This window comes from Aethina tumida, chromosome 2 (assembly GCF_024364675.1).
Source record: "Aethina tumida isolate Nest 87 chromosome 2, icAetTumi1.1, whole genome shotgun sequence".
In the NCBI taxonomy this organism is placed as follows: Eukaryota; Metazoa; Arthropoda; class Insecta; order Coleoptera; family Nitidulidae; genus Aethina; species Aethina tumida.
The window spans coordinates 37,374,009-37,394,332 of NC_065436.1; the positions used below are offsets into that span (position 1 = coordinate 37,374,009).

At 34.2% G+C, this 20,324-nt stretch overlaps 2 protein-coding genes across 3 annotated transcripts in view; one reads left to right on the forward strand and one right to left on the reverse strand.

The window, feature by feature from the left end:
- The window catches only part of LOC109599020 (CD166 antigen homolog A), a 140,749-nt gene that overhangs the window by 39,502 nt on the left and 80,923 nt on the right, over positions 1 to 20,324 (reverse strand). For both annotated transcript variants that reach the window (XM_049962608.1, XM_049962607.1), the window contains exons 4-6: positions 14,430 to 14,789; positions 5,188 to 5,457; positions 1,967 to 2,077 (exon numbers count right to left, since the gene is read on the reverse strand). In XM_049962608.1, the coding sequence (XP_049818565.1) occupies positions 1,967 to 2,077; positions 5,188 to 5,457; positions 14,430 to 14,789 (741 nt within the window). The remainder of the gene's footprint in view (positions 1 to 1,966; positions 2,078 to 5,187; positions 5,458 to 14,429; positions 14,790 to 20,324) is intronic.
- On the forward strand, positions 9,675 to 14,417 carry LOC109599034 (uncharacterized). Its single transcript, XM_020014968.2, has 3 exons — positions 9,675 to 13,254; positions 13,404 to 14,184; positions 14,238 to 14,417. The coding sequence occupies exons 1-3, from the start codon at positions 9,966 to 9,968 to the stop codon at positions 14,389 to 14,391; spliced, it is 4,224 nt and encodes a 1,407-aa protein (XP_019870527.2). The 5' UTR covers positions 9,675 to 9,965; the 3' UTR covers positions 14,392 to 14,417.

Consider the following 20,324-nt stretch of genomic DNA (forward strand, 5'->3'; position numbering starts at 1 on the left):
GAACAGTGTTTGGCCATGTTTCAACGTAACAAACTAGAATTTTTGCGTCGAAATATGACAATGGATTAAACAGGGAGCCATCACTTTATTCTGGAATCAAAACTATCGTCATTTGAGTGGAAAGCAACTGGTGAACCTCGTCGAAAGCGCTCGAAAGCACAACAATCGGCTGGAAAGGTAATGGCCTCGGTATTTTAGAACATGCGTGGTGTAATATTCATCGATTATCTTGAGAAGGAAAATACCATCAAAAGTAAATATTATTACATGGACTGAAAAGTCCCGGGCCTAACACATATACGGTGCTAGTTTTATTTCAGTCACCTCTTTTTCAGTTAGTAATAACCTTCAAAAGACAGCTGTTAGAATTTCACGATATTCTATTAATTAGTTGGTGAGTTATTGTACTAAGAGTGACGCTACTTTTATTTTCAAAACAGTGGATTAAAGCAATTTCGTATTTTTTTTTTTTTTTTTTTTTTTGATGCAAAAAAATACCGTTCAAGCGAAGCAATGGCTTATGAGGACTCCGCTTCATCAAAAATAACAATAAATTGTTGGTTTGCTAACTTCAAACATGGTCGTGGAGACACCAATGATACACAACGTAGTGGACGACCAAATGAGACGGTAACACCAGAAAACGTCAATAAAAATCTACAAAATCGTTTTGAATGATCGAAAATTGAAGTTGCGTAAGTTAGCTAATATCGTAAAGATATCAAAAGAACGTGTTGGCTTTTTATTTCATGAGTATGAGCAAACAAGAATATGTTGCGTCGATATGTGACAATGGATGAAACATGAATCTATCACTTCACTTTGGAATCAAAACTGTCTTCAACTGAATGAACAGCATCTGGTGAGCCTCGTCCAAAGCGCCTGAAAACACAACAATTGGCTGGAAAAGTTATGGCCTCGGTATTTTGGGATGTGCGTGGTGTAATATTCATCTACTATTTTGAGAAGGGTAATACCATCAACAGTGAATATTATTTAGCGGTATTAGAGTATTTGAAGGCTGAAATTGCAAAGGGACGACCGAATACGTCAAGGAAAAAAATTTTGTTTCATCCAGAACACGCACCATGTCACAAGTCAATCAAAACAATGGCAACTATATGAATTGAATTTCGAATTGCTCCTACATCCACCGTATTCTCCAGATTTGGCTCCTAGCGACTACTGCCTATTCGCCGGTAAGAAATTTCACACAAATGAAGCGGTTATCGCTGAAACTGTTTTCATTGTTAGCCCCTGTGTTAAAACACACTGTTCCATCATCATTTCTTCCCCGTTTGTATAATTTTTAACGTCAACGGGAATCGGATAATTAAAATTCGTGCGTCGGTCGTAACGTGTCGGTGTGTCGGTGCAATGTGCCATCGGACCCATAATAAACGGCTTTTATTTCCATTAATGGCGGCGATAATTCTATTTTTAATTTAACTCTGTCGGTTTCCTCGTATCTGATCCGAACAAGTCGACTAAATAGCTTCCACATTCGGCCCGAGTTAATAATACTGTTCGCCGCAAATCGAAAAATTGTACACTTTTTTTTCACTGCGTCCGTTCCGCGCTCAGACGGTGATTAAAAACTTTCGCCGATCCGATTTTTAATCGAATAAATTAAAATCTGATCCCTTCGTTTTAATCAACTCTCCCTCCCAAACACGAATATTCCTAAGTAATCATTTCATTATTGTTCGTCGTATAAAGTTGGTAGATTGAAAGTACCGCGAAGCCGGGACGTAAACTGGTTCAAACTGGCAGTGAATATGAGGAAATACGATATGGAGCGGCGTTTGCAGTAAGTCACTCGTGTGTACGGAACAAACTTTCCAAAGGCTGCAATGATGTTACCTGAACATGCAACTTGGACTGAAACATTATTTACTCTTTATTCTACTAATGTGTGCATTATGGAAATGCGTTGTCCCATTTTCATTTTAATCGCGTATTTTACCTGGGGGACAGGCCAGTTGGACGGCTCCTCCCAAAGACACCTCCAGTTGGCGTCCGGTCGAACTGAGCTCTCCGATGTCGAAATCTGGCTCCTGGGTCACTTCCATGTCATCTGAAACAAAGTTAAATATCAAGAAAAAGACTGAACAAATATAATGATTATTATTCATATAACACCCAACAGGTAGGTACTGTTGAAAAAACAAGTTTCCAGTTGCAATTTCGAGTAACTTCATGAAACTATTACGTTGGAAACTTTGTAATCCTTTTAGAGTTTTATAAACAAGCGTGGAAAGTTTCGTTAAAACAGAGGACAATGATGTAGAACGTCGGGACGCTGTAAAATGCGTCTGTCCCGTTAATTAACTGTTCGCCGGCTTGCTCTAAAGCCGTATCTCATCCACGGAACTTCAACAACTAATCCACTCCCGGATCCGAGACCTATTTATACGAAACCATAACCGTTACTTACCTTTTATAACATGCCGGTAATTTCTTTTCTAAACGGGATATTGCCAAGAGTAAACCGCAAGAATCGAAAGACTGGCACAACAAAAAATAAACCACTCCTTTGTGTTCAGAAAATGCCTATAAATTTTCTATAAACATTTTTTCTGGGGATATAAATAAGATTCTCGGTTGGGGCTTATTTAAAGAGAATTTTGGTAATTGAGCAATTATTCAACTTTGAGCACACAAATGATTGGAAATAAAATGAAGGGGCGGTTAAATATTCATGTACAAGTTTTTTTTCTGGTTTACAAATAATCGAATTAATTTAATTAATTCACATGAAGGTGGTATTCACATGAAGGTGGTATTAATCACAACACACAACTCTACGGAAATAAATCATTAAACTAGCAACGTTTTACAAGCATCTCCGTGACTGGGTCGAATCACTCCGAATTAACTTATGCAAATTGGACTCGCACATTTCCCAATTCCTGTTTTTAGTGCTAATTTAGCAAAATAACCGGGAATATCCCTTTATATTGGAAGCTTAAGTGAATTAGACAATGAAACACTTTACTCAGTTTGCCATTAAAGTCGTAAGAACCTAGACCAATAAAAATCAACCAACTTATTTTCTTAAAAATAAATAACAATTGGACTGAAAAGTTCGTAGAAAAAAATCTTTTTTTTTGATAGAATTTGATTTTATTATTTAATATAGTTACCTTTGAGGGCGTCCTTTCAGATCGATACATTTATTTCAGCGATTTTTCAAATTTTTTATCCCGTCCGAAAATTAAAAAAATAAATACTCCTCCGCGAGCTGAATTTTTTATTGATGAGCCATCTCTTGAGATTTGGGAAGAGATAATAGTCCGATGCAGTTAAATCTGACGAATAAGGTGGATGGGAGCTTTAAATCGATGCTCTTGTGTGCCGGCCCATTGTCTTGCAAAAACAACATTTTTTTTCACTTTATGTAAGGCCGTTTCGCAACGATTCGCGGACTTTAATCGCTCCAATAATGCACAGTAATACTTGCTGTTGATGGTTTTTTTCTTTTTCGAGGTATTCCACAAAGAGTATGTCATGACCATCCCATGGGAGTAAATAACGCGACGGATCATCGGGAGTGGAGTTTTCGGCCACCATGAAACTCTTTAAACCAATATTTCACGGTGCAATCGAAGAAGCATTAGCCCCATAATATTTATTCAACTTTTCTTTTGATTCCTTGGTTCATTTGCCTCTCAAAAAATAATGAGACAACGAAAATTATGATGATAAACACGTAACCGAAAATCAGCTGTCAAAACAAAACTAAGGGCTGTATCCCGCTGAAATTTGACATCTCAGTCTAAATATGAATGGACTATAAGGCATCATAATCTTTTTCGCGATAGCAGCGCATTTCGGTGGTCAACATGGTTACTTTTCAGCCCACCTGTTATATTCATCATATCTATAGTTGCCCGGGTTTATTGGTCAACGTTTGTTGGAATTATTTCTAAACGTTTTGCTAGCATGAGTGGCTAGCATTTTCAGAGGTCTGATTTGGTTCGTGTCACTTTAACATCTGAATAACAACTAAATGACAACTTAGACAACTGATGTTCTAGAAATTTCATTCTGTTGGTTGGCCGTTCTTATCTGCTTAGCGATTTTGGTGTCTTTGAGCACTGGTGTTCATATTTTATTAAGCTTCAATGCTTCTTTTCAGTTGAAGTTGTTTCCGTTTTTATGGATTTCAATTGTTCCCTAATCATCTTGGAATTTTATCTTATGATTTCCATCTAACAGTGCATGTTCAACTACAGCACACTTATCTGATTGTCCTAGGATGCAGTTTCGTTTGTGTTCCTTAATCCCAGTCCCTATTGTTGTCATTGTTTTGTGGTAGCGATATATACTTTCTCGCAAGAGCATGGTATGCGCTATATCCCAGAAGCTATTTGGTGGTCTCACCTATCTTTGACTGATCTGAGACTGTGTTGAATCTTCCCTGTTGGTATAAAAACCGTATGGATGTTGTTTTAATAAGATTTGATCAATTCTATCCGTAACACAGAGAAAGCTAGAAACACCAACAGCGAACAATTAGTTAAATCAGAAGCGTTTCCACCTCGCTTATATAGTCTGTCCAAATACATAAGGATATGTACCATTTAGACAGTTGTCTAAGTTGTGATTTAGTTATCAATCAGATGTCAAAGTGCCGCGAACCAAATCAGACGTATGAACATACTTACCACTCGTTCTAGCGAAACGTTATGAAATAATTCCAACAAAAGTCGACCCATAAATCCGAATAACTACAGTAATCGAAACAGCTATAGAAATCGTGACAAAAGCCTCAACCTTTACAATAAATATATTGTTATATATTTTATGAAATTTATTTAATTAAAATATTCCATTTCACTTGGTTCTTAGTCTAATTTTAATACGATGAATAATCTAGGAGTCGACTAAAAATACACTGTTCGAAATATCGAGTTGAGAAAAGCGGTAAACTGCAAAATATATTGCTGTGTCGTCAGTAAAAAATTATTGTGAAACATGCAATGAAAGTCAAATTTAACTAATGGCATATCGAAGGAAATTATTACAGGGAACACTTTTACGGGCGCATAATATATTCATTAAAACGATATGAAACAGGTTAACTGCCTCGTATATTATTTAAAAGATTTATGCCCGAAATAAATTCATTCGCGTAGCAAGTAATGTAAGGTAAAAAATTGCCACCTTGGCACATTTACTCACATCTGACGTTCAGGAAGTATCCGATGCTGGAGAACCGTCCCAATCGATGGCGGGCGATGCACTTGTACCATCCGCTGTGCTCCCGCCGGATCTCGGTGAAATTCAAGAAGCCGTCAGGGGTTTGTTGGACGGGCGGGCTCGAGTCGTCCTTCTGCCAGACGGGAAGAGCCTTCGGGTTCGCGTCCACATCGCACTTCAGAGACACCGGCATTCCTTCGCGGATCGGAAAACCGAAACCCGGCTCTCTGGATATCGCGAACGAAGGCGTGTCTGAAATCAAAAAAAGACAATGGTATAGTTTGGCAAAGGACGCGTCGTCGGAAGTGTATCCAGTAATGAATTCTCGGTCGAACAACTGGTTACGCCGCCCCGAAATCTTCAAGGATCCACTAGACCGCAGAATAAACCGGACTTCCTGTAAATCCCTTGCCGTAATGGACTATGGACTACCATCGAACAGATCGCTTCCGATTACTAATGTACTGCTTAAGAAATTTAACGACCGGCTACCTCGACAAAGCCGCTCTTTATATGCATCTGGCATCCGATATAAATTCAAATTTTCCCTCTTAACTACCTCGACTAACGATAATTTTATACAACCATTCATGGTCCGCCGTAATATGGTGGAGGTAGAGGATCGAAAAGATCGAATAAAAGGCGAGACAAAAACAAATATATCGTAACAGACAAGTCGCATAGGAGCGGCTCACAATAAATCTCAAATTTCCTTTCGGGACGAGACTTTCCAATATCGAAAGTAACAACAAACTTCTCGATGTGACCGACTAGAACCGTAGGAAGCGACACACCCTTATATCGCACACAGCCTCCGACTCATACTGTACTATATGGCGGGACGAGATTGGATTTTCCTCAAGACTAAAAAACTAAAACTAAACTAAAATATATTTTATTTGTCTTTTTGTTAAAATACACATCATTGGCTCGTACAGCTCGAGACTCCTGTGGGCACTATATATAGTAGGCTCCGTTCTTGTGGGGGTGGGTTACCGAATGGAGTCCGGGGTTGTCCACCTTCTTGGAGATTGGCACGGCCAATTGCCGGTGTCGTGGCATCTCCGAGCGTCAGCAACGATGTTGAAAGCAAAATGGGTCCAAGACCCCCCTCACATGGTCGTTGCATTTCTGGGGGCATTTTGTCTCAATATGATTTAGATAATGGAACCTGTAGATGAAATTAGCGGAAACTGTTGCTGGATGGCCAGCTTTGCAATTTAGTGCGCTCGGGAAAAACTTAGTCAAAAAACCCGTTGAAGCATTTTTGGGGGAGGTTTCGCGTTGTTCGGATAATGTTTTATGGTTTAGTGGGCGTCTTTACGTTTTGCGTTTTAAGTGGAAAGTTTTGAGTGCGCGGCAGACATTATGGTGGGAGTTTGTGAAAAATTGGAAGTTTATGGTAGAGGGGAAAAAAAATCCAAAACTCTTCAGCTTCAACGACTAACCAAACAACTTTTATAGCCTGTGTTTACTTTCTATAAATTGACTGTACGCATAAAATCATTCTTCATGTGTTGACACGCTTATTAAAAGAATTCAAATATGTATAAGTTTTTGCCTTGGACACAATTATTATCTTGTTATCATTATAAACCAGTTCTATTATTATTTTTTAAAAAAGCTAATTGTTGTAGTTTTAAATACAACACGAGAAACATGCAAAACAGCAGTAAAACAATAGAAGAGAAAGAAAAAACTGTTTGATGTTCCGTGTTGATATCTACAATTCGCCGGCGCGTAAAAAATACCATTTTCCTCTATAAATAATTAATGCCCGGTTCATGTTGATGTCATAAATTAATGCGACATTTGAAACGTTCGCGCAGTTGTTTTTCCAAGCCATTTTTCAATTTTATAAAACCGACTGGTTTCGTGCACTTACGCATTTAGTCAGTTTTAATTTTCATTTTATTAACATTACCGGCAAATGGAATGCCATCGATACTGCGAAGTAAAAAATTGGAAACCCACGGGTAAGGATCTAAAATAATATTTTAAACAAATATAGATATAAAAATATTTTTAGGTAATATCTTATTTTATCAATAAAATTTGATTTAATTAACAATTTTTTATGTAACAATATTAAGAAGACTGAAAATCAAGCTTAATGGTTCTTATCTCATCAAGGAAGATTGAAAAGTTTAAATTTTTCCAACAAAAAATGGAATTTATACAAAAATTTATTTTAAACATTTTCTTGCTTTTAAATTATATATTTTTTTATCACTCTAAATATATAAATTTGACGTTTCTGTAATATTTAATTTAAACATTCTTCCTAATAAATTATATATTTTTTTATCACTGTAAATGTATAAATTTTATGTTTCTGTATTACTTAATTTATTCTTAGAGATAGTTTATTTATTTAAAAAAATAATATGTTATACATATATAGATAAAATATTTTATTTAATCAATAAAATTTGTTTTAATTAACTATTATTTCACAAAACAATAGTGAGTTGTTTGTTAATTTTTCCAACAAGAAGAGTTTATACAAAAATGTATTTTAAACATTTTCTTCTTTATAAATTATATTTTTTCAAAATGCTTAAATTTTATGTAATATGTAATATTTAATTTAATCATTTAGTTCAAAATTTACTTTTAGAGATAGTTTATTTAATTAAAATAATATTATTTTTTTAGGTAATATCTTATTTAATTAATAAAATTTGTTTTAATTAACTAATTTTTTTAATAACAATATTAAGAAATATGAAAAGTAAACTTAAATATTGTTATCTCATTAAGAAAGATTAAAAAGATTTAACTTTTCAAACAAGAAATGGAGTTTTTATGAAACTTATTTTAAACATTTTTTTCCTTATAAATTATATATTTTTTATCACTCTAAATATATAAATTTTATGATTCTGTAATATTTAATTTAATCATCTAATTCAAAATTTATTTTTAGAGTTTATTTATTTAAAATAATATTATGTTAAACAAATATAGATATAAAATTATTTATTTAGGTAATATCCTATTTATTCAATAAAATTTGTTTTGAGTTTTTTTTTCTGATAGGAAATAGAAATTATAAAAAATCTTAATCTAAAATTTTCTTGTTTATAAATTATACATTTTTATAATTGGTTTTTATTTTATTTAATACAAAAAATATATCTTAATTTAGGTAAAACATTTCATAAACAAAAATTCGGTTTTAGTTTATGTTGAACTCAATTAAATTTAATTCATTCTTGATTAATATAAATCCATCCACCTTATCTTTTTTCCAGGAAATTAGAATAAATATAAAAAATCTGGTCAAAATGAATGAACAAAATAATAATAATTTATTAATGACATTAATAAGGTGAAATTGGCGGTAAATTTTAAAACGTACAACACCATAATGAAAAGCAGAACGTATAGTGCAAACTGCTAAACCAATATTGATAACAGCACATACGCAAGTAGAGAACAGTGTCCCAGATGCATATAATCCGGGTCATAATTCAAGGGGGCATGTTTATGGCAGTAACAGGGTCCGGCTTGTGTTTGCCGAAGCATATTATCGGATCGATGCGGTCCAAATCTGAATGTGGATCCAAGATCGGGCGCATTGTAATTAGCGTTCCCTCTTAAATTCGTTGCTTGATGTTTGCACTGTGTTCCAGAGCGTACGTGTGCGGAGTCCGGTCAAGACTGTTCCAAGATGTATTGACCGAACAACTTAACCTCCGCTCCGGACGGAAATGCGCTGGTCACAACTTTAATATGCACGACAAATTACATATAAACTATAGTCGAAGTTCGTAAATTGTTTGTGTACTCTGCGGTCAGATTCCCATTAAGATTGTTGTTGTAACTGTCCCCTCAGTTGGCCGCAACCGCTCTTTTCCAAGATCCCGTACGACTACGTCAATTGCCTTTTATACCTCCGGGGTCGAACGTTCCGAAACTTTATGCTACTCAAGTGTTTGTTATGAATTGGATGTATTACTTTGGTCAATCGATGATGTAACGGTTGCATTGTTCAAATCGGATCGCAACATTTCAATTGTCCCCGCAAAATGATTTGTGACAAGTTGCCCCAACACGGGACCGCACAAATCATAAATTCGGTTCAACAACGGCACCTACCTTTCCCTTGATGCAATGCGACAACTACAAAAACGGTTTAATTAATATTCGGTGGAGATAGATTGTATGTGTGTGTGTGTGTGTGTGTGTTTTTTTAATAACGAGCGTAAACTTTTCGCAACATCTGCATATCCCATTACAATTTTTATTTCGGTTTAATTTGCTTTTTTGCATTCGCACTTTGTAATGGGTTTGTACTGTACGTGGTACGTGGGCAGGTTTCAAGATTCTCCTAATCGAAATCGATTGACAATATTTTGACTATAGATATTATTTCTTGTTTTACATTAACAATGGAAATAATTCAATATCATGTCAATGTGACTTACGTTTTTTCAACTAAATTATGAGTATGTAGAAGCAAATTCAAAAAGGATGAAAATTTCCACATTTAATCCTTGTCTTAAATCTGCTAGACACATTTTTGAAGACAATACAAGTGATCTCAGCCTAGTTTATACTTCCCTAAAACTACTCGGAGCAATTACATTTCTGATGATCGTTTCATTGGCCACTCACATTCTTTGGACGTATTGTTTAAGGTGTAGCCTCACTTCAAAAATGATCTATTAATACATTCACAAAAACAGTTAAAGTTTAACTAGTTTAAATTAGTGACAATACGTTTGTCAAAGTCAAAATTATTCAGTGTTACAATGCAAGACGAATTCGAACAAGAATACTGTTTCCATTGCCAAGAAAGTTGCAGTTACAACCAACGAAGGGTACCATGTCAAAAATGTCGAACTTTCGGTTTTCAATATATAAACACATCTTGTGTATGCAAAGATCCAAACATACCTGAAAAAGACATTCCGTACGACTACAGACCTAAAGCGAAAAAAACCGTCCGAATTTGCTCAAAGAACGTAATTTGTTGCATTTCCAGAGAACGTTTCAACTCTGGATATACCTCGAATCTTTCTTGGAGTTCAGACAGTGATATTTGTACTTGTCCCAGAACATCTACGCGAAACAATCACAGATTTTATAGTAGAAATACACCAAGAGCGATCGACGCCACCTCCTGGTTTGTCGATTCGACAATACAGACCGATCAGTATTACAAGGACGAAGAAATAAGTGTTCCCTACGAACCGGAATTTCAAAGCATTTATTTCAATGAAAACATGAAACCAACTAACGTGAACAATCCAAACCACAACGTGGTACTTGTTGAAGAAATGTTGCCGATGGTTATTAACTCCATTTTAGAAAACGAAATACAAAAAAATGCCCGCGTTAATCAGGACGAAAAATATGTTACCACTTGGGAACTGAGCTACGGGAAAAACCAAAATATCGGTAAAATTATTCCCAAAACTGCGGGTCCGGAAATTAAGTTAAATTTCCATGTGTCGAGACGTGCGAGTGATTCGGAAGAATCAAATAATGTGACAAACAAAAGGCGGAACAAAAGGCATAGGAATCGTAAGGCAAAATCTGAATCAGACAAGAGGTCATTCACAAAGGAAGAAAACTCTGTAGAGTGCCAATGTGTTCCCGAAATCGGATATAAATCTAATGACGATGAAAATGCTGACTTGGAGTATGTGGGTAAATCTTTGGCAGATATAAATAAATGTATAGTTCAACTTGAACAAACTGTGACTAAAAAAGTTAAGGAACAACGTAAACAAGCAATGGGAAAGGAAGATGATCAATGTATTGAAGAAGACGAAGAAATACCAGAAAATGTAATCAAGTCTTTAGGAGACATTGGCAAGTCAATGACAACTTTAGGGAAATCGATAGAAAACAAAGAGAGGGAAATTGTTTTAAGAGATGAATCAGTGGAGACTGGAAAATCCATTACACTTATAGGAAAATCAATGGTGTGTTTGGGAAAATCCTTGACAAAATTAAAGAAGAAGGACCGCAGATTATCGAAGATTGCTAAATCGATGGCATTTCTGGGAAAGTCTTTGTTAAAAATGGGAAATCAACAAGATTTAAAGGAAAAGGACGAAAAATTTACAAACGCAATGACAGTTATTGGAAAATCAATTGGAAGTTTAAGCAAAACTTTTGCTAAAATGTCTAAAATTCAGAAACCACAGCTCTTTACGAGTAGCTTAGAAAATACGATGCAAATTCTTCAAAAATCAGTAAAAATAATTAACAATAATTGCAGCGAACCCATAAATACAGATAAAGAGAAAGATGAAGATGATTTACAAGAAACTTCCTCTGTTACAGAATCTTCTTCTAGCGTGAGTCTTTCTCATGTAGATAAAGAAAGCAAAAAATGTTATTGTAATTTTTATTCTTGTACTGGAAATGACAATCCGCCTATTCCCTGTACATATTTTGCTATTTGTCCAAATAACAAATCTGAAATCCAAAAACGGATAATAAAGGAGAGTCAAGTTGAAGGAAAACATTTTAATCTAGAACTACATAATTCTGATGATGATATTTACTCACGTGTACACAACACACCAACTGAAATTTCCATCGGAGGAAACGAAAGTGAAAACTCGTTTTCAAGCACTATTATCAAAATATCAGTGAACAAAAACAAAAGTAAAAAGAAACGTTCTTCCGGACATGATACAGATGATACTAATCTTAAAAAAATTAACGATGATAATCAATCGAAAATAAAAGAGCAATTAATTAAAACTGATCCTAATTGTGAGGAAACAAATACAAACAAAATAGAAAATTTTAAAGAACACATAGATGTAGAAGCATCAAATGACGAAAAGAAGTATTCAGAAAATAATGTAGAAGCTGAGAAGCGTTCTTTCGGAGAACATGATGCAAACGATACTAATCATAAAAAAATTAACGATGATTATCAATCGAAAATAAAAGAGCAATTAATTAAAACTGATCCTAATTGTGAGGAAACAAATACAAACAAAAAAGAGAATTTTAAGGAACACGGGAATACTTTCATAGATATACTAGAAGCATCAAATGACGAAAAGAAGAATATTGAAAATAAAGTAGAAGTTGAAACTGATGCACAAAAAAATAAAATACCTACAGAAGTTTTGAAAAATGAAACTCACCCTAATGCCATAAATTCAAAAAAATCAATTGTAGAATCGCATGATTTAGAGCCGAAACACAGTAAGGATCCAAATGCAAAAACTATAGAATGTTGTGATTTAGCAAATGTAGATTTTGAAAACAAAGTAATAGATATACTTGAAACGATTAAACAACATCAAGCCAATTGTAAACCAAAATTGAACTCACAAAAGGACCAAGATATTCAAACTCCACCAGAAATTAACAAAAAATCTACGAAAATTGCAGAAAACGATGACAATAACAACAAACTATTAGAAGAAAAACATAAACGAGCTACACGAAGAAGTTTTAATCAAGTCGTCAATGTGTCAAAGTGTTTACCTGACACGAAACATTACAATAAAAAATTTAAAGTAACTCTGGCTTTTCCGAAGGAAAAAGACAATTTTATACAGAAAAAAGTTCCCGAAAATAACATCGAAATTGAGTTGAATTCCGTTAACGAACTCAGAAACTTGTTAAACAAAATCTCAATTTCCGGAAACCAAATGGAAGAAACATTGTTTCCTCATTTTTCCAAAGTGTATGACATTAAATTTCCTAAGGATCCTTGGCAAAGAAATGACTCGCAAAAAGCTAAAATATTTACAAAACTGTTAAACAGGTTACGTCTTGTACAAGTGAAACCTGTCGAATTGGAAAATAAAAAGTTGTCCAAAGTTGGAAGTGGAGATGAGAAAGAATCTACTTCGATTAAGAATAGAAAAAAAAGTTCGAAAAAGAAAACAACGGGACACATTTCCATAGTAGACATGACAGAAGGTCTGAAGAAAGACATTGATAAACTTCTTAAGGATATTGATGCTTCAACCGTTGAGAACAATCCGAAAAGGCGAGAACAAAAGAGCAGTTCCAAAGTACAATCAAGAGACATAAAACGACCGAGAAAATGTTCCTTGGGTAGGTTGTTTAATTTATTTTAACGTGTGGCAACAATTATTGTAGTTTGTGTCAAGATTATGACATTTAGTTTTAAAATGTGCGATACTTGTTATAAACAAAATTGAGCATGTCGTAGTACAATTTTTATAATTTATTAATTATTCTAGTTCCCTTCAGTAAGTCGAGAGACTCGGTAGAATTGATAGAAATACAGCCTTATCGCATTCAAAAAACAACATTAAGACTTGAACCGAGACACACATCCTGTAAGCAATTGGTCGAATTATATAGAAAAAAAGAGGTTAGTAGCATTTGTAAGGGAGAAAAACTACCAGAGCAACACGAAAAAAAAGAGAAAAAAACTGCAGTAAAAAATTTGAATGTTAAATACAGTTGGACTGAAGTATTAAAATCAATAGTCACAAAACATTCCAATAAGAAGGAAAAAAGAAGGTCCAGCGAACTTATGGTTAAAAATGAGCTGGCAATTATGAAGGAAGAACAGTCAAAACTAGAAATGGAATGTGTTGATTCCTCGAAGAAAGAATTGGTCAAAGTAATGTACGTAAATGACAAACCTAAGAAACGGAAACACCCATATTGTCTTGAAACACAATACACGGTCAATTTTGTTTTCGTTGGCGACCATTCTGACGTATTAGAAAGCTCCGAGACACCTTTCAGGTACACCACCTTGACAGACAACGACGAATCGTGTGGAGATTTCATTAGAACCGAAAAGTACGTTAAACCGGATCCGTTATACGTAAATTTGGGTATATACAATAAAACTGAATGCAATTTTATACCTCGGAAACCGGACGGTTTGGTGGAAGCGAAAAATTTGATGCAGATTATCAAGAATTTCGAAGTGTACAAGGCCAGGGAAATGGCAACGGAAAAACTAGTCAAAGATGATTTCAGAAAATCTCTTCTACAATATAGACCGTGAGTTATAATAGTTATTTTGCATTTGCAATTAGGTGAGATTTGAGTTTCAGATTTAAAAATTGCCGCAAAAAACGCAGCAAATATGTTGTAAGAAGGAGACAAAAATATGTCGTACGCCGACTGGTCATAAAGGAGATTAGTTTGTATCACATATCATCTGTGACGCTATTGTTTATTTCTATTTATTTAGTATTGTGCTTCTAAATAACTAATAAAAATGTTCGTTTTAATTGTGTACTCACATTGAACGTTTAAGAGAACGGACACTTTCAGTGGTTGATCGAGGGCGGTGTGGTTGACGAAGCAGGTCAAGGTGGCGTTGTGATGCGCCCTCAAAACTCTTCCGAGTCGTGCATCGTTCCTGGCTCCCACTTTTTGATCTCGAACTGTTTCCGTGAGATTCAGTACCTCCAGCGGTACTTCGGGTGCGTCCAAAAGAGCCAAAGAACCCAAGGTAAGGTTCCAAGTTAAAGACGGTTTCGGATTTCCGTCGTCCACGACACAGGACACTGTTAGGTCGGCGTTTTCTTTTACGGGAATGAACGGATTACCTGGGTCTAAAATTCTGTTGTCGATCATTAAATAGACCTTTTTCGGGGCATCTGAAACAACAGAACATTATCATTTCTTTTTCTAATATTGCAAGTGGTGAAACACGGTAACGGCGAAAGGTTAAAGCCATTTGTATGTAAATGCACAACAAAAATTACCATTCCACAACTCCTGATAAATATTTTTGTTGTAAATTTTAATCATCTAATGGCAGTTAAAAGCATTTTAGTTCGGTAAGTGGATAATGTTAATTACATTTGCGAAATTCTCTCCGGGCACGATGTTATACCTTTGAAATAATTTTAACTTTAACAGGAAACTTTACTTATGCTTCTTATGAATTTAATAAAAACAACCACGGAAAGGATTATTTCGGAAATAAGCGGGGAAGTTTTTAAGTAATATTACGGTCTGGTAAGCTATTCAATTAAAAATATATCATGAGCTTAAGTATCAACTTTTTTAATTGCCTGAAAATTAATTCCCACATTTAATCTTGTACAAAATATAATATGTACTCGATTTTTGAGTTTTGAATAGTTTAAAGTTGTTTCGTAATAGAAAATGTAAGAGAAAAATTCAATAAAATATGATGAACAAATAAAATGTATTCACTGTATCTGATTTCATCAATACTTCCTAGTACACAATAAATATGAGAATTTAAAAATTCATATCTATTTAAAAAGATTTACAAGTTCAAAAATTAATTTAGAAATTGCTCGTGTGCATAACTTTACCCTTGGAAAAGTCAATTTAAAATTGACGAGCCATTGGCTAAGAATCAAGCCTTAATCCAATAATGATAACGGGACACATGTTTAAATAAATTAGAGCATAATCCAGCGATGGAACCACTTAAAGTGAACTGTTTTGAAAATTTCATTGGCGGTGAAAGTTTTGTCAATTAAGAGTAAGTGATTAAGTTTGTCGAACGTCTAGAACTTAAATCTACGCGGCCGCAAACCCGTCAACCGAATCGGGACCGACCAGACCTCGATCCTCAATAAAATATGACGCGCCTTTATATCGCCACGTCGATTTTATCGCCCTCATTATGTTCGACGTTTCGCCCTATTTTTCTTACTTTACTTTTGAGAGATTGATGACACCACTCCCAAATTGACTCTCTACAAAATCCATTTTATTCATTTTTAACGGAAATTGACGACAAACTCATAAATGTAACATTTTCGTAAGAGTGAAACTAAAATGAAAACAATGCGAACCCTTTAGTCGAATATCGGTATCGAAATGTTTTCCGAATGTTGCGTTTGACATTTTAGAAAATTAGGGGAAAATTTGGGTTGTTTTATGTCAATTATTTAACCATCACATCGGATTGATTGTGACCGTTATTGGACTCGATGTCGCCGTCACTCAACATTCATTAAAAATTACTGTGAACTCTGTTCGATAAATAGCCAATCAAGGAAATAATAATTACATAAAGGCCATGGGACGATAAGAATACCGAATCGGCCCCAGACAGGTATCCGGCTCATAATTTCAATGTTTGTACTCAAAAGACACTTCGATGTTGCAAGTTTCAGATCTTTATCTGTTACCTTTTCTGAATAAATAAAAAAATACTGAAAATCAGTAAAAATTGTTATTCTCAGCACCTTGTGAAATTTATTGATCTAAATATCGGATATGTTTTGGGACATGATGGTAGCTTCTAGGAACAAAAATAACAGCTATATCTGTTCAGAAGAACCTTAAAAAAACAAGGTTTTTTTTTTGAATTCCTCATTCCATTTTCGATGAAGTTATGAGCTTCGGGATTTTTTTAAAACGGTACGTGACATTGAAAAACTTTTGCTATAACTGTATGAGTGAAAACAACAGTATAAAATAGGAACACTCATATAAAAATAAATGTTTCTAATCATTATTATAAACTTTATTTCTAACTATAATGATAAAATACTATTGTTTATATAATTCAACTACGTTTTAGCGAATTTAAACTTTCCTTTAATTTTAATGTTCTCTATTTTAACATTTCAAGAGTTAAAACATAAAAAGAAATCGATTTTTGAGCAAAAAATCGAGTTTTAATTTTTTTCAATGTGATGTACCGATTTAAAAAATTACCGAAGCTCATAATTTCATCGAAAAATGAATGAGGAATTAAAAAAAATAATTTCATTTTTTATCGTTATCGTAACATGGTTAAAAATCAAAATTAAGAAAATAACCTCGTTTTTTATAAGGTTCTTATGAACCTTAGTTTTTTTCCTAAAAGCTACCAACATGCCCTAAAACATATTCGGTATTTAGATAAATCGATTCATAAGGTGTTGAGAATAACAATTTTTACTAATTTTCAGTATTTTTTTTTCAGAAACAGTAATAGATAAAGATCTGAAACTTGCAGCATCGAAGTGTCTAATGAGTACCAACATTTTCTGAAATTCTTATCGTCCTAAATTCTTTATCTTAACTACTGCTCCTATTCAATAAAAATTTAATCAACATCCGATAAAACATATATTATTTATTATAATAATTAAATAAATTCCATATATTTTTCTTCTTTGGACTAGGTTATAGTTATAGAAATAATTTTGAAAGAATTGCTGGCTTCGGGAGCGTAAAACACGTTTAAAAATCGGCGAATGTCGAAGTGCTGAAAGTTTGTGCGCCCCGGAAATCGTCCAATAAACAAGGACAATGGTGCCGAAACGAGCAAAGGCCAAAACGTTTAGAGTAACGATAAGCGTCCCTTTCCGTGCCAGACGGAATTACCGGAAATATGTTATTATCCGCCAGGACCCACCTGTGATCCCGAATCTGCTTACATTTACGTACATTTTATTTTCGATTCCGTCAGTTCATCCTAATTATTAATTGGACAGGAACAGGTAAAAATCTACTCCATATAATAAAAGAAATCTCAATTAAAAAAACGTCAAACAAAGAACAGTAATTAATATTTAAATGGACGGAGCAAAATAAGAAAAATGTGACACATTCATAAACAAACAAGTAGTTGAAAATTTCGCTGGCAGTGGATTTATTCAAGTCTCAAGAAGTATAATAAATGGAGAAAATCTAGTATCTCTCAGGGTTCCTATTTATTTTCTTAATATAAACTTTTCGGATGAAAACAATACAGATAAGAATTAAATTGAGCTTTTTACCGATATGCGGGACTTGTGAGTCTTCCTTTTCCCTTTTGTTGTTCAGCATACGCAATCTGAATCACAATGGCATTTAAAACAATGCTCATATAAGGGACTTACGGAAAATGGAAAATGTTACAGATACGAACGACGTCCGGGAATCCTTATTATATTTATTCGTTTTCATTTTAAGGTTATTTGGGGTTGTTTTCGATGCAGATAAAGTTGTAAAATGCATCGTCAGTTTCGATTAATCTCCAGTGAAATATCTGCGGGGATATTTTTCCCCAGAAAGTAATTTCGTATGTTGGACGCAGTCGACAATGGACATAATCGTTTAGTTTAATGCCGTCGCCAAAGTACCTGTACTTTTAAAACAGGCCTTATAACGACGTCTTTTATCGTTGAATTGCGTTTTCGAAATGGCGCAACCCGAAATAACAACATTATTATAACGCCGCCTCTCCGATTGTTTTTCGCGGAAATTTATATCAATTTTCTGATTGTATTGGATCCGTAAACTTTTACGATTTTCTATGGGTCGTTACTTAACTGAAATATGGATCTTTTTAAATGTTGCCCGATGACATAATTGCAATGTTACATACATTTTTAAATCGTTGACGAGAACAAGGAAAATTCGAGGAAAAAAATGAACAGTTCGTTCCCAATTAAACACCAGACAAATATTCCAAGTGCACTTTTTCACCGGCTCTTCTCGTAAACAATACATCTGAAACACTTAAAGGCAAGTAGTCGTCGACGTAGTTTTTTCCCCGTTAGAAAATAACGAGTGTGCATTTTGTCGTCGAGTCTGGCATCGTTTTTTTCTTAATTAGCAAAAGTGTAATGTGCCTGCCAGACACACGGACACATTCAGACACCAAGAAGTGAACTAATGCGGCTTTAAAACAAAACATGACTCTCACTCTATCCGTGTGCTGCATAATGGATCGCGGTTTTAATTAAAAAGGGGATGGATGAAAGACCCTTAATTATCAATGAGAAATGTTACTTTTGTCGATTACAATGGCCTTCAAAACATGTAGATGCACTTTTTTCTAATTCTATTGCATAATTGTTAATGATCAAAGTTTAATTGTAAATGTAGTTCGGATTAGTTCGAGTGTCGAAAAATGGGTTAAAATTCATCTCGGCAACCGCACTACTAATTAGATTTTAACTAAATCATGCAGTTTTAATTAGAAGCCTTTACATTTCAGCGTTACACCACTAAATCTGTTCTATCTGAGTGTAAAAGTTTTCTGCCGATTTTTCCATACGGCCTTTTTCATTGTAATTATTGTGCCAGTAATTGTTACAATTAATTACCTGTTCCGCTTTCAATTAGACTGATTGCGTATTATTTTAATTAAAATAGGAACTTAATTAATTAAACGAGTGGTACCTATATTTACGTTCGGGTTTTACGGCACACAGCGAATTTTTGCACTTATCCAAAAACAAAATCAATTTGCATCATAAAAGCTCCACAAGCTAAAATAATTTATGGAGATTTATTCTAATGTTTTAATTAATGTCCAATAAATTTTGTGACCGAATAAATTTCAAAGGCAGGTTAACCGCGTTATCGCAACAAAACTGGGACGATTTTTTTGTTCGTCGCAAATATAATATTAAATTTTATTCCGACGGGCCAAAACAAATAATGAAATATTGCGGAGGTATAATAAATATGCAGGACACTGTGTTAAAATTTAATTTATTATAATTGTATTCGGCCGGATTGATTGGATAAAGCACGACTCGTTTTAGTTTATTTATTCGGATGCCGTTTATAATTATCATTTCGCACAGATTTATATTATCACACGGGAAATGTTTTATTTGTGCCCCAATTAAAGATTTTTGTCAGACGGAAACCCATGATTGGTAATGGTAGTAGTGCCCTATAAGCATATTAAGCAGGAAACATTGATAGTTAGAACAGAGGGCATAATTCGTACCTAAATCCCGTCTGATTTCCAGACAAATATTTGCCGAGTGCACAGAGAGCAAATGGATTTGCAACGCGCTCCGATTTAAACGTTTATGATTAGTTCTTCGACAAACATCGATCTAAGTCAAATCCATGTTATGCGATAATCAAACAAGCTAATTCCGATGCATTACAATTTTTCTCTTCTTCATACTTTTATTCTCGTATTTAAATTTTAAATTTAAATTCACATTTTTTAGAAAATATGAAAGTATTCAGTAAAAAAAGTTTTAAAACGCACTAAAACATTTACAAATAACGTATTTCGGGTAAAACTGCATTATAACTGCCTAAAATTAAGTTAGCAACTTTGGAATCTCGAAATTGAACTCAACGTTGCCTTTGTAAATTTTTATATTTTATAACATTTCATTTCAAACATGTGATCCATTTGTTTGTATAGTATTACTTACATTTATCTTTCATTTATTTCCGTGTTTATTAATTTTGTTGGT

What these genes read in the sequence shown, in the direction of transcription:
- LOC109599034 (XM_020014968.2), top strand. Translation starts at nt 9,966, where the DNA reads ATGCAAGACGAATTCGAACAAGAATACTGTTTCCATTGCCAAGAAAGT. An exon ending in ACCGAGAAAATGTTCCTTGG is followed by an intron (nt 13,255 to 13,403) that starts GTAGGTTGTTTA and finishes TAATTATTCTAG; the next exon opens with TTCCCTTCAGTAAGTCGAGA. An exon ending in TCTCTTCTACAATATAGACC is followed by an intron (nt 14,185 to 14,237) that starts GTGAGTTATAAT and finishes TTTGAGTTTCAG; the next exon opens with ATTTAAAAATTGCCGCAAAA.